The sequence below is a fragment of the Numida meleagris genome, chromosome 1, assembly GCF_002078875.1.
Source record: "Numida meleagris isolate 19003 breed g44 Domestic line chromosome 1, NumMel1.0, whole genome shotgun sequence".
NCBI lineage: Eukaryota > Metazoa > Chordata > Aves > Galliformes > Numididae > Numida > Numida meleagris.
In genome coordinates, this window is record NC_034409.1 from 94,801,797 (window position 1) to 94,820,094 (window position 18,298).

General features: G+C 37.7%; 1 protein-coding gene across 9 annotated transcripts in view; it reads right to left on the reverse strand.

The window, feature by feature from the left end:
- Positions 1–18,298, reverse strand: part of ROBO2 (roundabout guidance receptor 2) — a 461,596-nt gene that overhangs the window by 36,773 nt on the left and 406,525 nt on the right. For all 9 annotated transcript variants that reach the window (XM_021403192.1, XM_021403137.1, XM_021403173.1 and 6 more), the window contains 4 exons: positions 15,365–15,407; positions 13,664–13,791; positions 7,908–8,189; positions 2,064–2,220 (listed from right to left, as the gene is read on the reverse strand). In XM_021403192.1, coding sequence (XP_021258867.1) covers positions 2,064–2,220; positions 7,908–8,189; positions 13,664–13,791; positions 15,365–15,407 — 610 coding nt within the window. The remainder of the gene's footprint in view (positions 1–2,063; positions 2,221–7,907; positions 8,190–13,663; positions 13,792–15,364; positions 15,408–18,298) is intronic.

Sequence of the window (18,298 nt, forward strand, 5' to 3'; positions counted from 1 at the left end):
ATTCCAGCTTCCTTTTTTTATTGCTCTAAATGTTCACTTTTCATATCACACTGTAAAAACTTTATTAAAGTGTTCAGTTTTTCAGACTAGAAATTCATTGTTCAATTGCAATTCATAATATATATATGTCTGCATATAATTAATTTTGAAGTTAAAACAGTGACTTGTCATACATAGTATATATCAAAGAGAAGAAAAACAAAACAGTTTAAAAAGTAAAAAGAAACACATTTTTTACATTAATGGAAACATAATGGAAACATAAAGAATGTAGTCTATGATTAATTCCATTTTAGCATGTTGAAAACCTCAGAAACAAGATCAACCCCCTGAATACAGAATGGCCATTAGTATCGGGTAGGTCAGGAAGTACAAGCATTGCAGCTTGCAGTGAATCTTTTCGCAAATTACTGTAGCTCAAGACTGACACTGTAAGTCTAATCTTTGATTCTGTATTTGTCTTTGATTGGTAAAATGCACATCAGAAGATCTTATTATAACCACTCTTAATGAGATACCATTAAAAAAAAACCAAACACATACAAGAGTAATTTAAAAGATAGGGGAAAAAATGAATTGTTAGGAACCTGTAAGACTGGTGATTACCCTATCCTTAAATACAAAGTGTTGTCTTGGTGACCAATATAATTCCTTCTGGCTAGATAACAGATACTTTATGCAACTGAGAAGTGAAGCTCTGTGTCACAAGGGATTTCCCTGGATGGTATTTCCATTTACCTTTTATGCTATTCCATTGTCCTTGAAGAAAATCTTCACCTTCTATAGCTTATTTATTTTATGAAATGGCTCAACATGTGTTTTAAGGACATAAACTGATAATTACAAATACTATATAGCTAAACCATCTTGAATTTATTTTATTTTATTTTTATAACAGAATACAGAAAAAATGTTTATATGCACTTTTTATCTTGATATTTCAAAAAATATTTACAACCAGTAAGTTTGCTCATTTTCCTTGACATTTACTTTGGAATTCTACCTCTAATATAGCCTTCATTTTAAAAGGAACTTCACTGACATACAGTTAGTTACTACTCATTTTAAAAGTCAAAAATTAACATTAAAATCTTCTGATTTTCATCATAGAAGTACTTACAAAAGAGATAGCACTTGAAATATTTTTATTCAGTAAAACTATTACAACAATTTTAAAAACATATGCTTCATCATTAGGAAATATTGATTATTCCATCTATTTAAGCAGGTAGATTTGTCCCAGAAAGAACTGCAGTGATTCATACAAGCACCAACACAGTTATCACAGTAAACTATTTTTCTATGTTCTGATTTTCCTCCAGAGTTTGATAATCTGGTATTTCATATAATTTCACTTCATAAAAAGCATTCCATAATTGTCCTCTGTGTAGAAAATGTCTCTTCTATCTTATTTAGTGCTTTTTATGTGATTTTTTGTCCTTGAGAATAAGTTTAAGCTATTCAGACATAAGTGAAAGGTTCCAGAGTCTCAAGAGTTGTTTAAACTCAAAAAATACCTACAAATAACATGCCTTCCTCAACTATGAAATTTCTTCTGAAAGCCAATGAGAAGATTATTACCAACTGGTTGATCTTCTAAAATTAATCCAATTTAATGTGTGTTTTTTTTGTTCTGTTGCATCAGACAACAGAAAACAGAGAACATCAAACCAGTGAAAAAATACAGGAGCCACATTATGTCATCCTTACTCACTGAATCCCATAATCTACAAGCAGTCCCAACAAAATTCATGAGGCTAACTGTGAAGTGAGATAATTCTCTGCATGATTAAGCAGAGAAACCCTACACGATGATGAAGCAAAGTCACTTTTATTTCCATCTTCGGTCACTACCATGAGAAGCTAGTCATACAGTCCTCCTCTAGAGCTTCAATAAGTCTATAGGATAAAGCATTCCCTTTTTTTTAAACAAAATAGAATAACATTGTCATTTGGGAAAAAAAAGAAAAAAAGAAAAAAAAAAGAAAAAAAAAAGAAAAAACCCAGAAGCCTCATCTCCGCAAACCACAGACTTTTCTTCAACAGAAAAATAAAAAAATTACCCTGCTTCTTGTTGATCCACCCCGTAGTGTTCCAGCTCTGTGCCTGGAAGCGGCTGCACAGGAGGGGGTGGGAGGGGAACGCTGGCCCAGTTTGAACCATTATTTTTCTGAGGCTTGGCAGTATTTTTGCTTTTCTTCTTTTTCCCTCCTTTGCCACCTGCAAATCCAAAAAGAAAAATAAAATTTTTGAGATATAATGTGAAAAAAAGTTAGGTGTTTTTCATTTCATTTATAGAATTCTGATTCCAGATGGCATGCCACAAAACAGAAGATACATTTATATCTTAGAAGAATCAGCATCAACATCCTAATATTTTTACAAGGTTAAAAATAATAATGGAAAAATATTCTGAATAGCTGTTTAAATCACTTATTTTTAAAATGTGAACTCCATATATCTGCACCACAGTAGTGCACAACCGAGGAAAGATGTATCTTGCTGCCTCAGGAATGCATTTTCTGATTTATTCATGGGTGCTTTGTGATTTCTTGCATTCACTGATGGATAAAAATATAACAGACCATTACAAATTCTTTGAAATGTCAGAATCCAGTGTGCTTATAACACTCACTGTTTTGCATAATCTCTTTCTGTGGAAAACACAGAGGTTAAGGACACAATTGAAAAAAATTGTCATTAGCCTCAATTTTTCAGCTAGAGTGACATGTGTATGTCATCAAAACAAAAAGAAACTACATTTCGCTGATATAAATTTATCAAGTTTCATTTTTTTTTAAATATCAGGAAGTCTTCTGCAGTATTTTAGAACAACCTGTTTCATAGGATTCAAGTACTTTGTGCCATTCTGGAGAACAGGTTCTATTACTGATGTACAGCTCTAATGGAACAGCTAGAGGAAATGAATTGAGCAACACATTTTACTTAAGCCCTTTACTCTTTGCACATTGTTTTTCTACAAATAAGACACTTCAATTTGTGGGAATGTAATTTTACAGAAAAAGCTCTCTTCCCACTTCTCTTGCTTCTTGTATTTTGCCCTGATCCTTTTTTCTAGTCAAGAATTAATTAGTAGGAAGAATGAGGCAAAAATATTTCAAATACCTGGACTGCTTCAAGATCCATCCATTTCCGCTTTATTAAAACTCTGGATTGTTGGGTGGAAGAATGGAAAAATGAAAGAAGCTAGCAGTCATTCAGGCCTTGCCTGTTGCAGAAAGCAGTCCAATCCAGCTACCCACTATCATCTCACGCTGATTTATAAGGATCAACCAAAGAACAAATCATGTAAAAAGTTCTCAACAGTAATGAATCAGAAAAGCTACAACTGACTTGTCGGGCAGGGTGGCACTGTGTGGCACCATCTTCATTGCCACAGTCTTAGCTTTAGATAGAGACATCGAGAAGGAGGTGCAATTCTAGCATGAGATAAACACTTGTCACAGATCTGAGCACTTGTCGCTTGTCTTTTGGTCTGAGAGACAATGGCTTTTTTATGTTATCTCCAAAAGTCAGCTGAACCAAAAAGAAAAGAGGAACGAACAGAGATGGAAGAAAGAACATGACCATGATTCAGAAGTAGTCAATGCTTCTCTTTTCTACTCCTGCAGTGGCTGCTAGAGTTAGGGCAACAAGTCTGGCAAGATTCCTAATCAGCCTGGATGGCAGAAGATTTCAGATTAGACTTCTTTTTCCCTACTGAATTCCAGACTAGCTCTCTCGCTTGTCTTGGAGTATTTACAGTATGTCAAGCCAAGCTCTTAGCATTCACTGTGAGGGAACTGAGCTGATATTCCATCTATCAGGCTGCAGTACAGACCCTTCCCACCTTTTGTAGCCTGGTAGAGAGACAGGCTTTCTTGAAAAGGGAAAAAAAAACATTTTGATCAACAGAAAAGAAAATCCAATGATGGTGGCAATGGAGAAACAAATACATGAAACTTCTGGAGGGCAAATGTAGCTTTCAAAGCACACTTACAAGGGAAAGCTGAGTCTGAAGCAGATACAAAAGAAGGATGTGAATTTAAGTGTTTGGAGGATAGGGTATGTTTAGAAAAGTCAGCAGGATTAGGAGCAAACAAGAACTCAGGCAGGCTTGCTTTTCTGTGAGGAAAACAGGCATACGTATGTGTGCATTTGTGTGTGTTTCTGGGGCATTTAAACTAAGAGTATCTAAAGAAGAGAAATGGAGGAGATCTTCAGTTTAGAGATTAGATATGGAGAGGGAAATTTTCAAAGTGTAGGATCTTGGTAATCTTAGGGGACTGGCAGAAAGAAAGTTGGATGTGTGAGGTGTTAGTATGGATCCAACTTGGATCCATGGATTTGAGGGGTTTTGAAGAAAAAGGTCAAATACCACAAACTATTAGAGAAAGTGAAGAAGAGCTGAGGAACTGCTCTGATGAAATAAAAGAACGTTCAAGGTCATTACTGGTAGGGAAAGAAGACTACTCTGCACAGTTGGGCAGGAGATTCCCTTCTCCTATCCCCATGGAGAGGATTACTCCACTGCCAGACTAGTGGATCAGACACCTAATAGGTATAATGCTTCATGTGTGTTTGTGTAGTGGAAATGCTGTCATGGCCTGAACTAGTGATTGAACACCTGGTGGGAAGGCAGGGCCAACCCAGGGGAGCTCAGGTGCATGCAATGTACTTGAGTGACTGGAAGGGGTAGATCCTGGCTCCACCCCTACCCAGACCTCATTTAAGGGTTGGTGGTGGGGGCAAGGGTATCTCTTCTTGGAGATTCCTGCCTACCTGAGGCCTTCTGAAGGCAAGCAGCTCTTTTCCTTCATTTTTGCATCTGTGGCTGCTGTATTTGGGCTCATTCTCATTTGCTGTAGCCAGAGACTTTGCCACCCTGCTATTATTGTGGTTCTTTCCATCACATTATTGCGTTACAGTTTGAAATATAGAAGCCTTGTTTCCCTATAGCAATGATGCTTGATATTTCAGTGTCTCCTCACACTGAAATTAAATGATATTGTTTAAATTTCCAGATGATCCAGGTTCTGGAGGAAGAATTTGCTACTTGGCCAAATGATCACAGCAACAACATAAGGTGGGAGGTGTGCTGTACAAAGTACAGCCACAAAATTCCCCTACCTAACAAAGCAGTTGAGTGTTGACCTATTTTTCCACTCAACAGCGGGATGAAATTTCTCATGATATTCATTGCAAATAGAGAGACTTAATCAGAATAATACTTAGTACTTAAAGTACTAACTGAGGAAGTGAAGAACAAGTTCCCTGCCCATCCTAATGAAGACAAGGCAATCAAAGCTGTTCTCTGACTATGGTAATGCTCTAATTGTCAGATTATTTGAAGGTCTTCCTCAATTTCTCATGCATTAAAAGCATAGTCTGTACTACATGCATGATCAGTGGGCAAGGGAGAGCAAAATACTGACTCTGCAGTCCAATACTCAGACAATCATCTGAGCCATACGACATCCAACTGTGAGCTGTCTTGACAACAGCACGTGTCATCTGCCCATAGAAAGACAGGTTACCTGAAGCCTCTGTGTTTCATCAGAAATTCTACTTTAAATTGAGAAATACTACACAAAACACACTTCACTTGAAATACTTCTTCGAAGTCCAGCTTTTGGTCAACTTTCATTTTCTACTGAAAACCACTGACTGTATTTTCCCAGAAAGTTCTCAGGCAGTTGTAGCTGTCAACACATCTCTAGTGTTTTACTGACCTCTGGTAACTGGCACATATGTAACTCAGCATATCAGTTCCTGCATTTTCATGCACAGGTGCCAATAAGCCTCTTGCCAATACATGTCACATGCAGAGATCAAGAACCTTCCTTGTAGGATTGAATGAACTCAGCTCTCACATACTTTTCCATCAATGTTGTAAGTCTATTTTTCTCTCTTTCGAGTCAGCTAATATTTCCCATGAGGACACAAGTCTTGCAAATGACTTTGCCGATCTGAATTATGGGCTTCTAATCTAAACATACAATTTAAAATAGTCATTTAAGTTGACACAAAGAAGCTGTTTCTAGAGTTGATCTGTTACTGTTATGATTTGGTCCATCTTACAGTGGAAATTCAAAAGGCTATGGGTACAGTAAGATTTGAAATTGAAGTCTTGTCAGCTTACTCATATTTTGGTTAAGTATAACAGCAGGCTTTAACTTCCGGCTTTTCAGTTGTCATATTGGAAAAAAATTACAATCATACATAGGTAGCTTTGAAAGTAATGCCTCCTATTTCCATGGAAACTAAAACAAATACTAAGAGCACAATAACACTACTTGCTAGAAAAAAATATTAGCTACAAAACACTTTTTGAATGTAGTCATCACCATTAACCAATTTATATGGATGGGCTGATCAAGACACTCTTTATTTCATAGTGGGACAGTTGTGTGTGGCTGTCTGGAATGTGGCTTGTCTTTCACGTTGCTGTCAGCAACTCCTGGAATGCACCATCCACCACTTCACTGTGCTCATGTCCATTGTTTGGTCGCCATAAACATTCAGAAAGCACTGATGAATGTCATAGGGTGTAATCTTTTCCACAGTGAGGAATTCAGTGACACACCTTTGCTTCATATGTACTTCCCTGTCAGATGCCATTCTGTCATACTGCCCCTCTGCTGCCATCTGTCACATGGCAACAAAATGTAATAGAACATTGGTGGCAAGGTTCAATCTCTACTGCCATACCACCAACATCCACCTCTGACACTGTGGGCCAACATAATATAATAGGAGACATTACTTTTGGAGCAGCCCTCGTACAAAACAAAAGCAACAAGTAAGCAAAATTAAAGAAATCAATAAAAAGGTGTATTTAAATACAATATACAATCACATGTACTACAATCATTTCACACAATAAGTGTGTCATGTTTCCAATATAACATGCAGCACACACACAACTTGCATTCTGTTTGTATGTAGACTTGGTGCATTTTTTTTGCAACCTCAGTCATCTTGCGGAGCCTACTTTTATTTCTGAGCTGCCTGATTGGAATACAATATTTAGAAAAAGCTCGTGGGAGTGGGGAACCTGTTAACAAACCAACAAAAGTATTAATCTCAAGAAGTTCATCGTGGGGATGCCTATAAACTGAGGAACAGTGTAGAAATTTAACTGCAGTATAAATTGTGCTATTAGGGAAAGAAGATGGCAAGGTTTGAAACTGTGCTGACAAGTTTTGAGCACAATGGTTGGGAGGATTCTCCTGTTATGTCCAGTAAGTTTTGCAAGAGACACTTCTATGTTTTTTTTTCTAGTGGAGGTCAATGTTTTTGTTGGCATCTCAGTGGGCAGGCACTCTCATACTTACCTGCAAAGTGCTTCTGGGAAGTTTTTTTTGCCTCCCTGGTGAGCTGCTGACAAACACCCCTCCGTCCCTCACCCACCCACAGCAGTGGAACCAACCTGAGAGGCTGCCACTCCTTTCAGAGCTGTTGTGGGAGCTGGTGGTGCTGAAATCCTGTGACTGGTTGTGTGGCAATCTATTAGCCAATCCCTCAGCCACGCGGTAGTCAGGGATGTAAAGCAAGGCTAAGGGTTAAAGGGCAAAGGTCACAGTGGCATTGTGTGATTAGTTGACAGCACAAGCACATGCAACACATGCAGTTAGCAAGTCAACAGCAGATGTCTGGGGTCGCGAGTTTTAATTATTTTTAATGTATACCTGTCCTAGCCTAATGGAAGGCAGATGGGTTGACGACTATCACAGCACTAAAAGCACAGAACAGTATATTTTGTGACTGTGTGAGGTTCAGCATGCATGCAAAGTATGTAAGCATTAGTTACAGTAAATATGAACAATATCTCATGTACTAATTTTTTTCTAATTCATGCATTGATGATATGCTACATAGTTCTGGAAAATATGAGCTGTAGTTACCATTGTTGCCTTTGCCTTGGTCTGGGAGAGAGTAGCCAAATCCCATCAGGTCATTTTTTTGCTGAATTGAGCTTTTCCACTGAGGATCAGGTAAGTCGACTGCCAACTCATGGATGCTGTTGGAATGCAGTATCTGGGTGGTGGCATATGGTGTAGCTTGAGTTATTTGGCTGGAACTGTTGTAACTAGTTTTTGTCGTGAAGTCAATGCTGCTGTAAATGGCTCCATCAGAAAGCATAGTAGCAGTTTTATCTCCTTGCCCTGGCACTGGTGGCAACACATCTGTGGTGAGCACAGGGGAATGAAACAAATCAATGATGCACAGGAAGCTTGAAAGTATCAAGGTTTAAGATGAAAAATAAATTTGTCATTTTGCACGTTTGCATTTCAGCTGAGACAGGTCCATGAGCCAACGAAGGGAAGATGATATACAACCATCGCCAAGTTATCAGCATCTGTGACAGACCTACCACTTGTCCTTCACGTCTCACTGCCTGAAACCATCTTTTTTTTTTTTTTTTTTCCCCATGCTTTCAACTGTGAACATGAAGTTTGGAATATTTCTCTACTGAAGAATGCTTTCAATTGTTCATTCTATGTCAGAACCAATGAAACTGTCTGGGCTTCAGAGAAATGATAAAAGGAAAGAATTTACAAATCACAGAGGAAACATTCCTAGCAAATATGTTGCAAAAATCTTAAGTGGATGCCAAAGCTCTCAAAGTAATTTTTAAGGCCATCACCTTGACTTCCTTTAAGTTTTATACATCAGCTTATCTAATTTTCTTTTCAACATTAGTTAGCATATTTCTTTTTTTCAACAAAGGAAAAACCAGACAAAAGCAAGTTGTTCCTGAAAGGTGAAAGAAAATCTGTTATTCTGACAGGATTTAAGTGATCAGTCTCTTAAAATGGCAAAGCATTCTTGATAATGGAGTATAACTTGTTCAAATACTCCACTACACTTAACTGAAAAACAGTGCAACATGTTTACCTAAATATCTGCTGACTTTCCCACATCTTTTGAATCCTATCACATACTGCAGTTTGTACATTTAATTGGTTACACTGGCAGTCTCTGTCCTTACTAAAGACTGTACTGACATTTGCTGGTGGAATACTGGAGTTAGAAGTTGAGATTACTGAAGTTTGAAGAATCTAATGATGACTGGTATGATGCCTCAAGGAGAACCATAGCTTGGCAGATAACCCCCCCTGGCTCTTACAGAGGTCAATATTTCAAATGCTGATACTCTTACAATTTATTTAGATTCTGAAGCTGAGTGTTGCAGTTGACACAACAGTAGGGAAAGATGCCACCCAGATATGCTTGAGAAGTGAGAATCTAAAGAGGTTTAACAAGGCCACATGCAAAGTGTTGCACTTGAGTCGAGGTAATCCCAGATACGAGTACAGACTGGCAGAAGAACAAGTCTGTGACAGCAGCCCCGCTGAGGAGGACTTGGAAGTCCTGATGGATGAAAAGCTGGACATGAGGCAGCAGCATGCACTTGCAGTCTGAAAGGCGAACTGTATCCTAGGATGCATCACAAGGGGGATGGCCAGCAGGGAGAGGGAGGGGGTTGTCTCTCTCTACTCTGCCCTTGTGAGGCCCCAACTGGAGTAGTGTGTCCAGGCCTGGGGCTCCCAGTACAGAAAGGATGTGGAGCTGTTGGAGCAGGACCAGAGAAGGGCCACAGAGATGATCAGAGGGCTGGGGCAGCTTTCCTATGAAGACAGGTTGAGGGAGCTGGGTTTGTTTAGCTTGGAGAAGAGAAGGCTCCAGTGACCTCACTGCGGCCTTCCAGTCCTTAAAGAGAGCATACAGGTAGGAGGGGGACTGATGTTTTTTACATGGTCCGATAGTGATAGGACAAGAGGTTTAAACTGAAAGAGAGGAGATTTTAGGGTAGATGTTAGGAAGAAAGTCTTTATTCAGAGGGTGGTGAGGCACTGGAACAGGCTGCCCAGAGAAACTGCAGATGCTCTGCCTCTGGAGGCATTCAGTCAGGTTGGATGGGGCCCTGGGCAGCCTGATCTATTGGCTGGCAACCCTTCCCATGGCAGGGGGTTGGAACTAGATGATCTTTAAGGTTCCTTCTAACCTTAGCCATTCTTTGATTTTATGAATTAATTCTGGAATCTACTTGTTAGAATAGTGCATCATTTATATGCCATTTGCTTTATATACCCTGATGGCAGAAATGGATTCCAACTGGAGAGTAACTGATATAATGCATACTCCCATAATGAGGATGTTCAGATCTCATTTTAGGTATCGCAGATGTTTTTATATACCTTAATCCTCAAAGAGAAAAGAGAAGGGTTTAGACTCCATTCCAGTATCAGACACAGATGCTGTGCAAGCTGATAGAATACAACCGGTCTCTTACTGTCTCAGGATTTTTCTACCAATGAGATATGATAGCACAGCTTCCTCCTACTGTTGTTTATTTTTTTCCCCAGGTTGAAAACTTATGTCAGAGAATTATTTTCTACTGCATGCATGGAATGTTTTAATATGGAGCCTAGCATCTGCAGTCTCAAAGTAGTAACATAATGTTACCAATTAATATGGTAATAACAAGTGTTCAGTGAATAGATTACAGAAAGAGATTAAAGTTAGGTCTGTTGGTACACTTTTTGCAAACAACAGCAAAGACATGGCAACAATCAGGTGTTTTAAATACCAGAATTATATTACATATCTGCAGAAAAATGTAAAGTGCCAAAATAAGTTATCATTAATGTGTACTACAAGTCATATTTCAAAACCAGTTTATTATTATCTATGTACATCTATACAAGGTGTTGTATACATGTGAGCCCAGGTATCCTGGGTAATATACAATCACAAAAACGTGTATGTGCAAATGCAGCATGAGATGTGAGAGTCAACTGCAGTCCTATCTTTCATGTAATTCATCCACCATATAAAGATTCAACTTTTCCACAACTGATTTAATCAAAGCATAATGAATCACAGAATCGTGGGACAGCTGAGGTTGGAAGGGACTTCTGGAGGTCATCTGATCCAAGCCCTGATCAAGCAAGGACACTCAGAGCAGATTACCAGGACCATGTCCAGGTAGCTTTTGAAAATCTCCAAGGATGGAGTCTCCACACCATCTGTGGGCAACCCGTGTCAGCGCTCAGTCACCTGCACTGCAAAAATATGCTTCCTGATGCTTAGGTGGAATCACTTGTGTTAATGTTTGTGCTCACTGTCTCTTCCTAGCATTGGACACCACAGAAAATGGCAAGGCTCCCTCCCTTCAAGCATTTATACACATTGGTAAGGTCCCCCTCAAGCCTCCTATTCTCCAGGCTCAACAGACCTACTGAACTGAAATCCCATGGATTGAAATTTAGTAAATAAATTCTGTTGTTGTCCGACAAAATCAATAAAATCCAGTTCAACCTGTCTATGTCGGATCTGCAGACTGACAGAAGTGAAAATCAGCAAAAAGCACATCTGTCTCAAGTAAACAGACATAAATCTATCCTTTAGTGCATGTTTCTATTTGCTGAAGAGGTGTCACCTAGTCATTTTTTAATGAAGAACTATACTTCTACACACATTTGGATGGAAAGCTGCATAGTTTCCCAACAGCCAAGAATTTTCAGTCTGTCTTACTAATAAAATGAATTTTTCAGACTTTCTGGAAATTTTCAATACAATCACAGATTAATTTTTGTCCTCAGTGAAACAAATACATTAAACACTCAAAGAGCTATTAAAGTGCCATTTTACGAAATGCCATAATCAAGTAGTAAAATTAAAGTGTGATTTTCCCAACAAATTGTCACAGCAGAAAAAGCACTGTATATTTCAGACTGAAGATGAACGTTCATTTCCCACCGGACATTTCCCACTAGACAGTTCCAAAAGCTCTCAAATATCCATTTTTCTTTGTAACTCTCATGATAATTCCAGAAGTTCTGACATACTTTCATTCAAGTTCAAAAGCCTTTCATTCAAGTTCTGAATATCTTTCATGCTGTTTCAGTACTATTTTGTGGTCTAATGTGATTCCAAACCTAACTTCTGCTTCTCACTCACAGACTTGCTTTCAATTGCCTGTCCAGCATATAATGCAGATTTCATTCTTAAAAATAATGTTATAATGGCCTTCCTCAGTTTCTGCTCCAGAATGACTGATTGCCACCTCACCATTTTCAAAATTCTTACAGACCTTTAATACTACTCCAGACCTTTTAACCAAAAAAGCCCAAGTTCTATTTGTGCTAGACTGAACTACATTAATTTTCATTAAAAGATATCTGACTTCTGATCTATCTTTAATACAGAAAGCATCCAAACTCAAGTGTTGAAATAGATACGACTAAGTGGTCCCAAAACACCCAGAATACAAGTGTGACCTGGACTGAAAAGATCATGGGTACAATTAAGCTCCTGAAATTCCAACTGTTGCGTTTCTTGGACAAATTTGGAACCTATGTCTCATCCACACTGAAGCCAAAAGCCTTAAAACATGCTTCCAATTTAAGTCTTACAGAGCCAAATACAAAAACAAACTGTTAATTTTTCTGTATTCTGTGAGCTCATGAAAAGATGGAAATGTACCAAAGAGCTTTATTTTCAAGATATTCACAACAAAGAAGCTGGCAGATATTCAGTTATCTTATAAATATTGTCAGAACCCTTGTTTACTTTATAATATTTATTTTTGTAAGACAAGAGTTTTAAAGCATTCTTAAATAGAAAATAAACCCAGAATGTTGTAACATAATTTGAAGTCAAAGTAGTTAAACCATAGGGAAGAAGTTTTGCATGGGAATTTATAACCACAGTGAGAGATTGTTTTCAGAGGCAATTTTTGATACCGTTCAGAATTACATTCTTTTTGATATATTTTTTGTTGTATTTCAATGTATTTTGATACATAAAGTTGTATTGATTTTATATACCTAGGTCTTAAAAATATTTACATACTTGTTTATGTTTTTTTTAATTTTTTTTAAGTTTTGCTCTGAACACCACTATAAAGAATGAGTTGTGCTGTAACATCACAGAAACCAACAAAGTAGGAGATATGAAAATTACTTTGACATTTTAAAATCAAAATAGTTTATCCTGAAATTCCCATTTGAGTAAAATGTTTGAAAGAAAATAATCTCTCTAAAGATTTATCATCATAAATTATTGCCTCCTCTCACAAAGAGCCTCCTGCAAGTAAAAATGAAAATAACTGCCCCACAAATCTAAATAGTTTGTTTCGTGTGTTCTTTCCTCCAGTAAGAAGGGAAATTTCTGAACACCTGTGAGGCTTTCTTCATTGATTATGGTCGAGACTGAGAGCAGTCCCACAACAGGAAGGGGATGGGTAAGGTGACAGCAACAGTGCTGGAGGAACATGGGAGGAATGCTCTTCCTGAGTTCTTCAAGCTCTTCTTAGCTCATAAAGATGTCCTCTGTCCCTGACTACGGTGTCCTGCATAGCAGACTGCTCATGTCTATGCAAAAAGAAACCCATCTCTTTCTCTTGAAATGATTCTCAGACCCTGTCTTACCACTGTGGGGTAGATGGGGGTAGATTACAAACTAGAATTATGTTTTGAAGAAACAGAAAGAGACACAGTAAAATGGACACTTTAAAGCCAATTGTAAATAAAATCTTTAGTTAAATATAGAAAAAACTGTAACAGTATGAAAATACCACACAGTCTTTATCTAGGTATTAACAAACAGAAATCCATTTTCTACTGTATGGTGACAATAAAATGAAACCTACCTCCACGACTGAAATTGGCAAGATCATTGGGTCCACTAGAGCTGTTGTTAACTGGCAGACTTGTGGCAGGCCAAGAGTCTGCAAGCCAAGGATAACTGGGGTCACTTGCATTCAACAAACCTGGTCGACTGAAGAAGAATAAAAAAAAAAGATATACACTCATATACATACAAAATTAAAATATCTATGAGACAACTCTGGATACAACAGTGATTGAAGATGCTATATAACTTTTTTCCTATCATTGTGTGTAAGAGACAGTTTAGGAGACTTTAATTTATTTCAAATTAAAATTGTGTAGTCTTTGATGATATAAAGACCTTGAGCAGTTAATTAAGGATATATACAAATCAACTTTGTCAGTAGAAGTGGGACTAGGCATCAGTTGTGATTCTGCCAGAATCCAAATGAACTCCGTTGTCTGTGTGAAATGGGGGTTAGGCAGTACCATCGTGGGATCCTAAACCAGGGCTGAATGATAAATCACCACCTCCAGGGAACAATCACTCAAACTGATTGCTCCGTATCAGCCATTTCCAGGACTTTGGGCTACTATTTCTTCTTTCCCCTGCATCCCAAATGCACGCCTGTCATCTACAGGCTGGTAACTCTTTCTTTAAGCACTCTTGTATGGTTTAGAGGCAAAGAGGTTTGAGTAGGATTAATGGAAAGTCCACAGCTATCTTTATCTGCCACTACTGCATGGTTTTTATATCGCTGTATTTTCAAGCTTTGCAAGCAGTTCTAAACAGCAAGTATGTTGAAAGAGAACATAAACTGAGGCCATAAGATACTGTGTCTCTCTCACCCCAGGATAAACAGCCTGGAACTTAGCAATGTGGATTGTTTGTATTTGTATTTGCATTTAACAAGGAAAATAAATCATGTCATGTAAATGCCCCCTGCCCCCAAGCAAAAACACAAAATCACCCATAGTTCTGATGCTTTTCTAGATTATTAATGCACTCATGAAGCTGGAGCAACACCTATAATCATTGTACTTTATTTCTGATAGGCCCCTGTCTGGTACAATCCCTAAGAGAAACATAAGTTTCTATGGAAACTGCAATAAGAAGATCCAGCAGTTTTCTTGCCATATCCACTAGCTCTCATTAGGCCTTATCTCTTTTTGCGAAAATATTGATTAAATAGGAGATTGGAAGTTATTACCAGAGCCTAATTACAATCTCCATATCGGCAAAGGGAAAATAGATGAGGATATATGGGTCCGTTATCAGCTTTTATCAATTTCAATTGAGTAGCCAAAGTTGTGGAATCTAGTCCTGTCAATCTACAGACTATTCATCATCCATGAATCATTTATTTTGTGATCGATTAAGTGTAATTGTTCACTCACAGCAATTTAGGGGTAGCCAATAAGGAGTCTTAAACAACAGCAACTTCATTTGCTAATGTCTAATTAATGCAATAAACATCTTGGTAACAAATGAACACATTCCTTGTGATATTTACTACGCATTTCTTCCAGGGCATCAGGGAGATATGAAACATCTGGGCTTGATTCCTCCAAAGTGCACAACAGATAGATCATTAAACCTTGTATTAAGCTACTTAACTCCTTCTGAAATTGTCTGTCTTACAAATGATTGTTTAATACTCAAGTGCATCACCTGCAGAATTTTCAGATTCCTAATTTTAGAAATATACGTGATGGAAAGACCTTTATATAAAGAAACATACCTTCCATTGCTCATTAGTCCTCCATCTCCTCTTTGGAATGTGACTGTATTTTGGTTGAAAAAACAAAACAAACAAATACACACACACACACGCACACACATATAAGACAGGGAGAAATCAATTAGTTATAATTATAAGCAACAATTCAAATTGCTCAGTGTCCAAAATTGGAGGCCTCCTGGCATCATCACATAAGAAAGTACAAAAATTATAAGAAAAGGATAAAGCACATTAGGATTACAATTTATTTAGGATTTGACTTCCAGTATTGATTCACATCAATTTGTTCTGTAGCTTGCAAGGCAAGCCAGCCACCTGAGGAAAAAATCCTTACCACAGGCCCCTTCATATGACTTTGCACTGCAAGACTGTGGCATGTGATGAAATTGTTTTCTTGGCATGCTTTTGCTTCGGTACATAATGACATTGCACCAGTGAGTTAATAACATCATGTCGTAATACAGTAATATCATGTCACCACACAAATATGCCATTTCCCAGGATAAATACAAAGAAGTGGCAGCTCTATTAGAGCTGAAGGGGTGAAAAAATGTATAAAGCTGCAGGATTTCCATCAACAGCACAGCATAAGAACCAGCATGCATACATAAATGCACACACGCCAGCATTACAGAGAAGAGCTGTTTTCAGTCTTGCCATTGTGGATGCAAAGGATACACTGTAGCCCCATTCACAGGTATCTAACAAGAAACAGCTCATTCCTTATCTACCTTATTAACAGGATTACATTTCAGGGTGATATAGGTAAACTCACATAACTGAGATGCTAATTGACAGGATTATACAGTCCTTTCTGAAGCACTGGCAAATATTTTGAATCAAGGTTAAGAAATGGCTGTGGTTGTCAGTGGCAATATTGCATTATTTATTGTTGGGCATAGGGAGGGCTTACAATTAAAGTATATCAGTGTTCTGGACACTTGCATCCTCACAGGTCTCTAACAAGATGAGGGTTAGAATTTCAGAGAGGAATGGATTAGTCTATGGCCAACTTATTTTAAAATTAAGGTCCCATGTTGGAAATACTATTTACCTTTCTAAGACAAACATCATCATTAAATTATATCTTCCTGAATATTTGTAGTGTTTTCCAAATATCGAATCAAATTACACTAATTCAAGATTAGGCCTTCTATTATACATGTTCCTAACTACTACATCCAGTAGAAATGCTGTGATTAATAAAAAATTAGCAATGACACAAATCGACTGGTGAAATACTTCTGATACCTTAGACAATACTCATCTCTCCATTAATTCCTAGGGTAATTTCACAGTATACATTTAGCAAAGTGGACAAAACTAACCCCTTTGGAAGCCCTGCTGAAGAGTGCTTCGGTAGGGTGATTAATTGCACTTCACTGCAGAACAGACTATTATCAATATCAGAAAATCACTGCAGTCATATGTCACATCACAATGGTTAATAGCCGAATTTTGAAAGGATGTAATCAAATCAATGAAAAGAAAATCAAAATGCAAGTATGGGAAGTGTTAAAGTCTGCTTTGAAAAACAAGACATTAAAAACATTGCAGCTAATTAACTTTAGAGCTGATGCTTCTTTCATTCATGTTGCTTTTAACAGGCTGTCAAGTGACTGCATTACTCGTTGCTTCAATGTGAATAATCTGAAGTGCTTTGGATGTCATGTGTGAATATATGAAGAGGTGGTACTGAGCAGCTATGTTTCAAAATATGTTGGTCAAAAGTACATTAGCACTTCAGTACAGGTTGTTTCCTTTCTCCTTTACCCCTTCTCATTTAATACTCCAACCTTCTTCATTTGTCAAAGCAACAAGAAATAAGGAAAACAAGAAACAAAGGTGTATCCAATAGCAGCCCTTGTAAATAAGGTTTACAGTTATAAGGGAATTACACAGCAACATATTTGCTGAAAATTTTCCTGGAATTAATGGTCTTGTTTCAATTACAGACTACCAGAAATAGCTTTAAAGTATTATTGTCACTGATTGTGTAGCATGTACACGTGTGTTATGTTATCTACGTAAGTCATACGGGAAAAAAATCCATACTTATGGTCTCAAAAATATTTATATTGCTAGTCTACCTCTATAAAACAAAGATAAAATGGAGGAGCTAGTAGGAAATCACAGCAGTATTTGCCAGACACATTCTATTTTCTACTCAGTGAGGTATGGAGAGAACTTGAAGGCATGCTAGGAAAAACATTCAAGCAAAATGACATAGAAAACTCTGCTGTAGAGCTATAACTGCTGTGGAATGGCTGTGGTATATGAGCTTGTTGATAAGAGACGGGTATCACAGCATTTACTCTCTTTTCTGCTACCTGTGTATCGTAATGTTAGCAACCATATCCTGTTTCTTCCTACATTAAACAATCTTATGTCCTCCCAGCATAAACACTGTCTTCAGAAGAGCTTGTATTGCAGTTACACGGTTTTGCAGGGAAGACCATGCCTGGCTAATGCAATACGTATGGAATTGGGAAGGAATACAGGTTCTTTCATTTAACCTCCTTGCTGCAAACCAACACAATTTTGGTTGAAAGCTACATAAGAAAAGAAACAAGAGAGCATTGTAGTTTCTACTCTTGGTGGTAAAGGCTCTGGAATATCAATTAAGCAAGCCAAAATTGGAATCAGTGAGGAGATGCCATCAGGATGTCACAGAAAAAAAATATGATATTCCGGATAACTTCCATAAATGGGCTGAGGGAGGATAGAGAAGATGCCTTTCTTTTAGCATCAATATTGTGATAGGAAAGACAACTAAAAAACAGAAGACATGGTCAGGCTGCCAACATAAGCACTATGTTTATCATTCCTGCCATACATTTTGTCAGTATTTTTGCCTGCAGTTTGATTTCTGCAATTACAAAACAAGTCTAAACGCCTGAATAGGAGCATATTTAATGCAATGCAGACACGTAG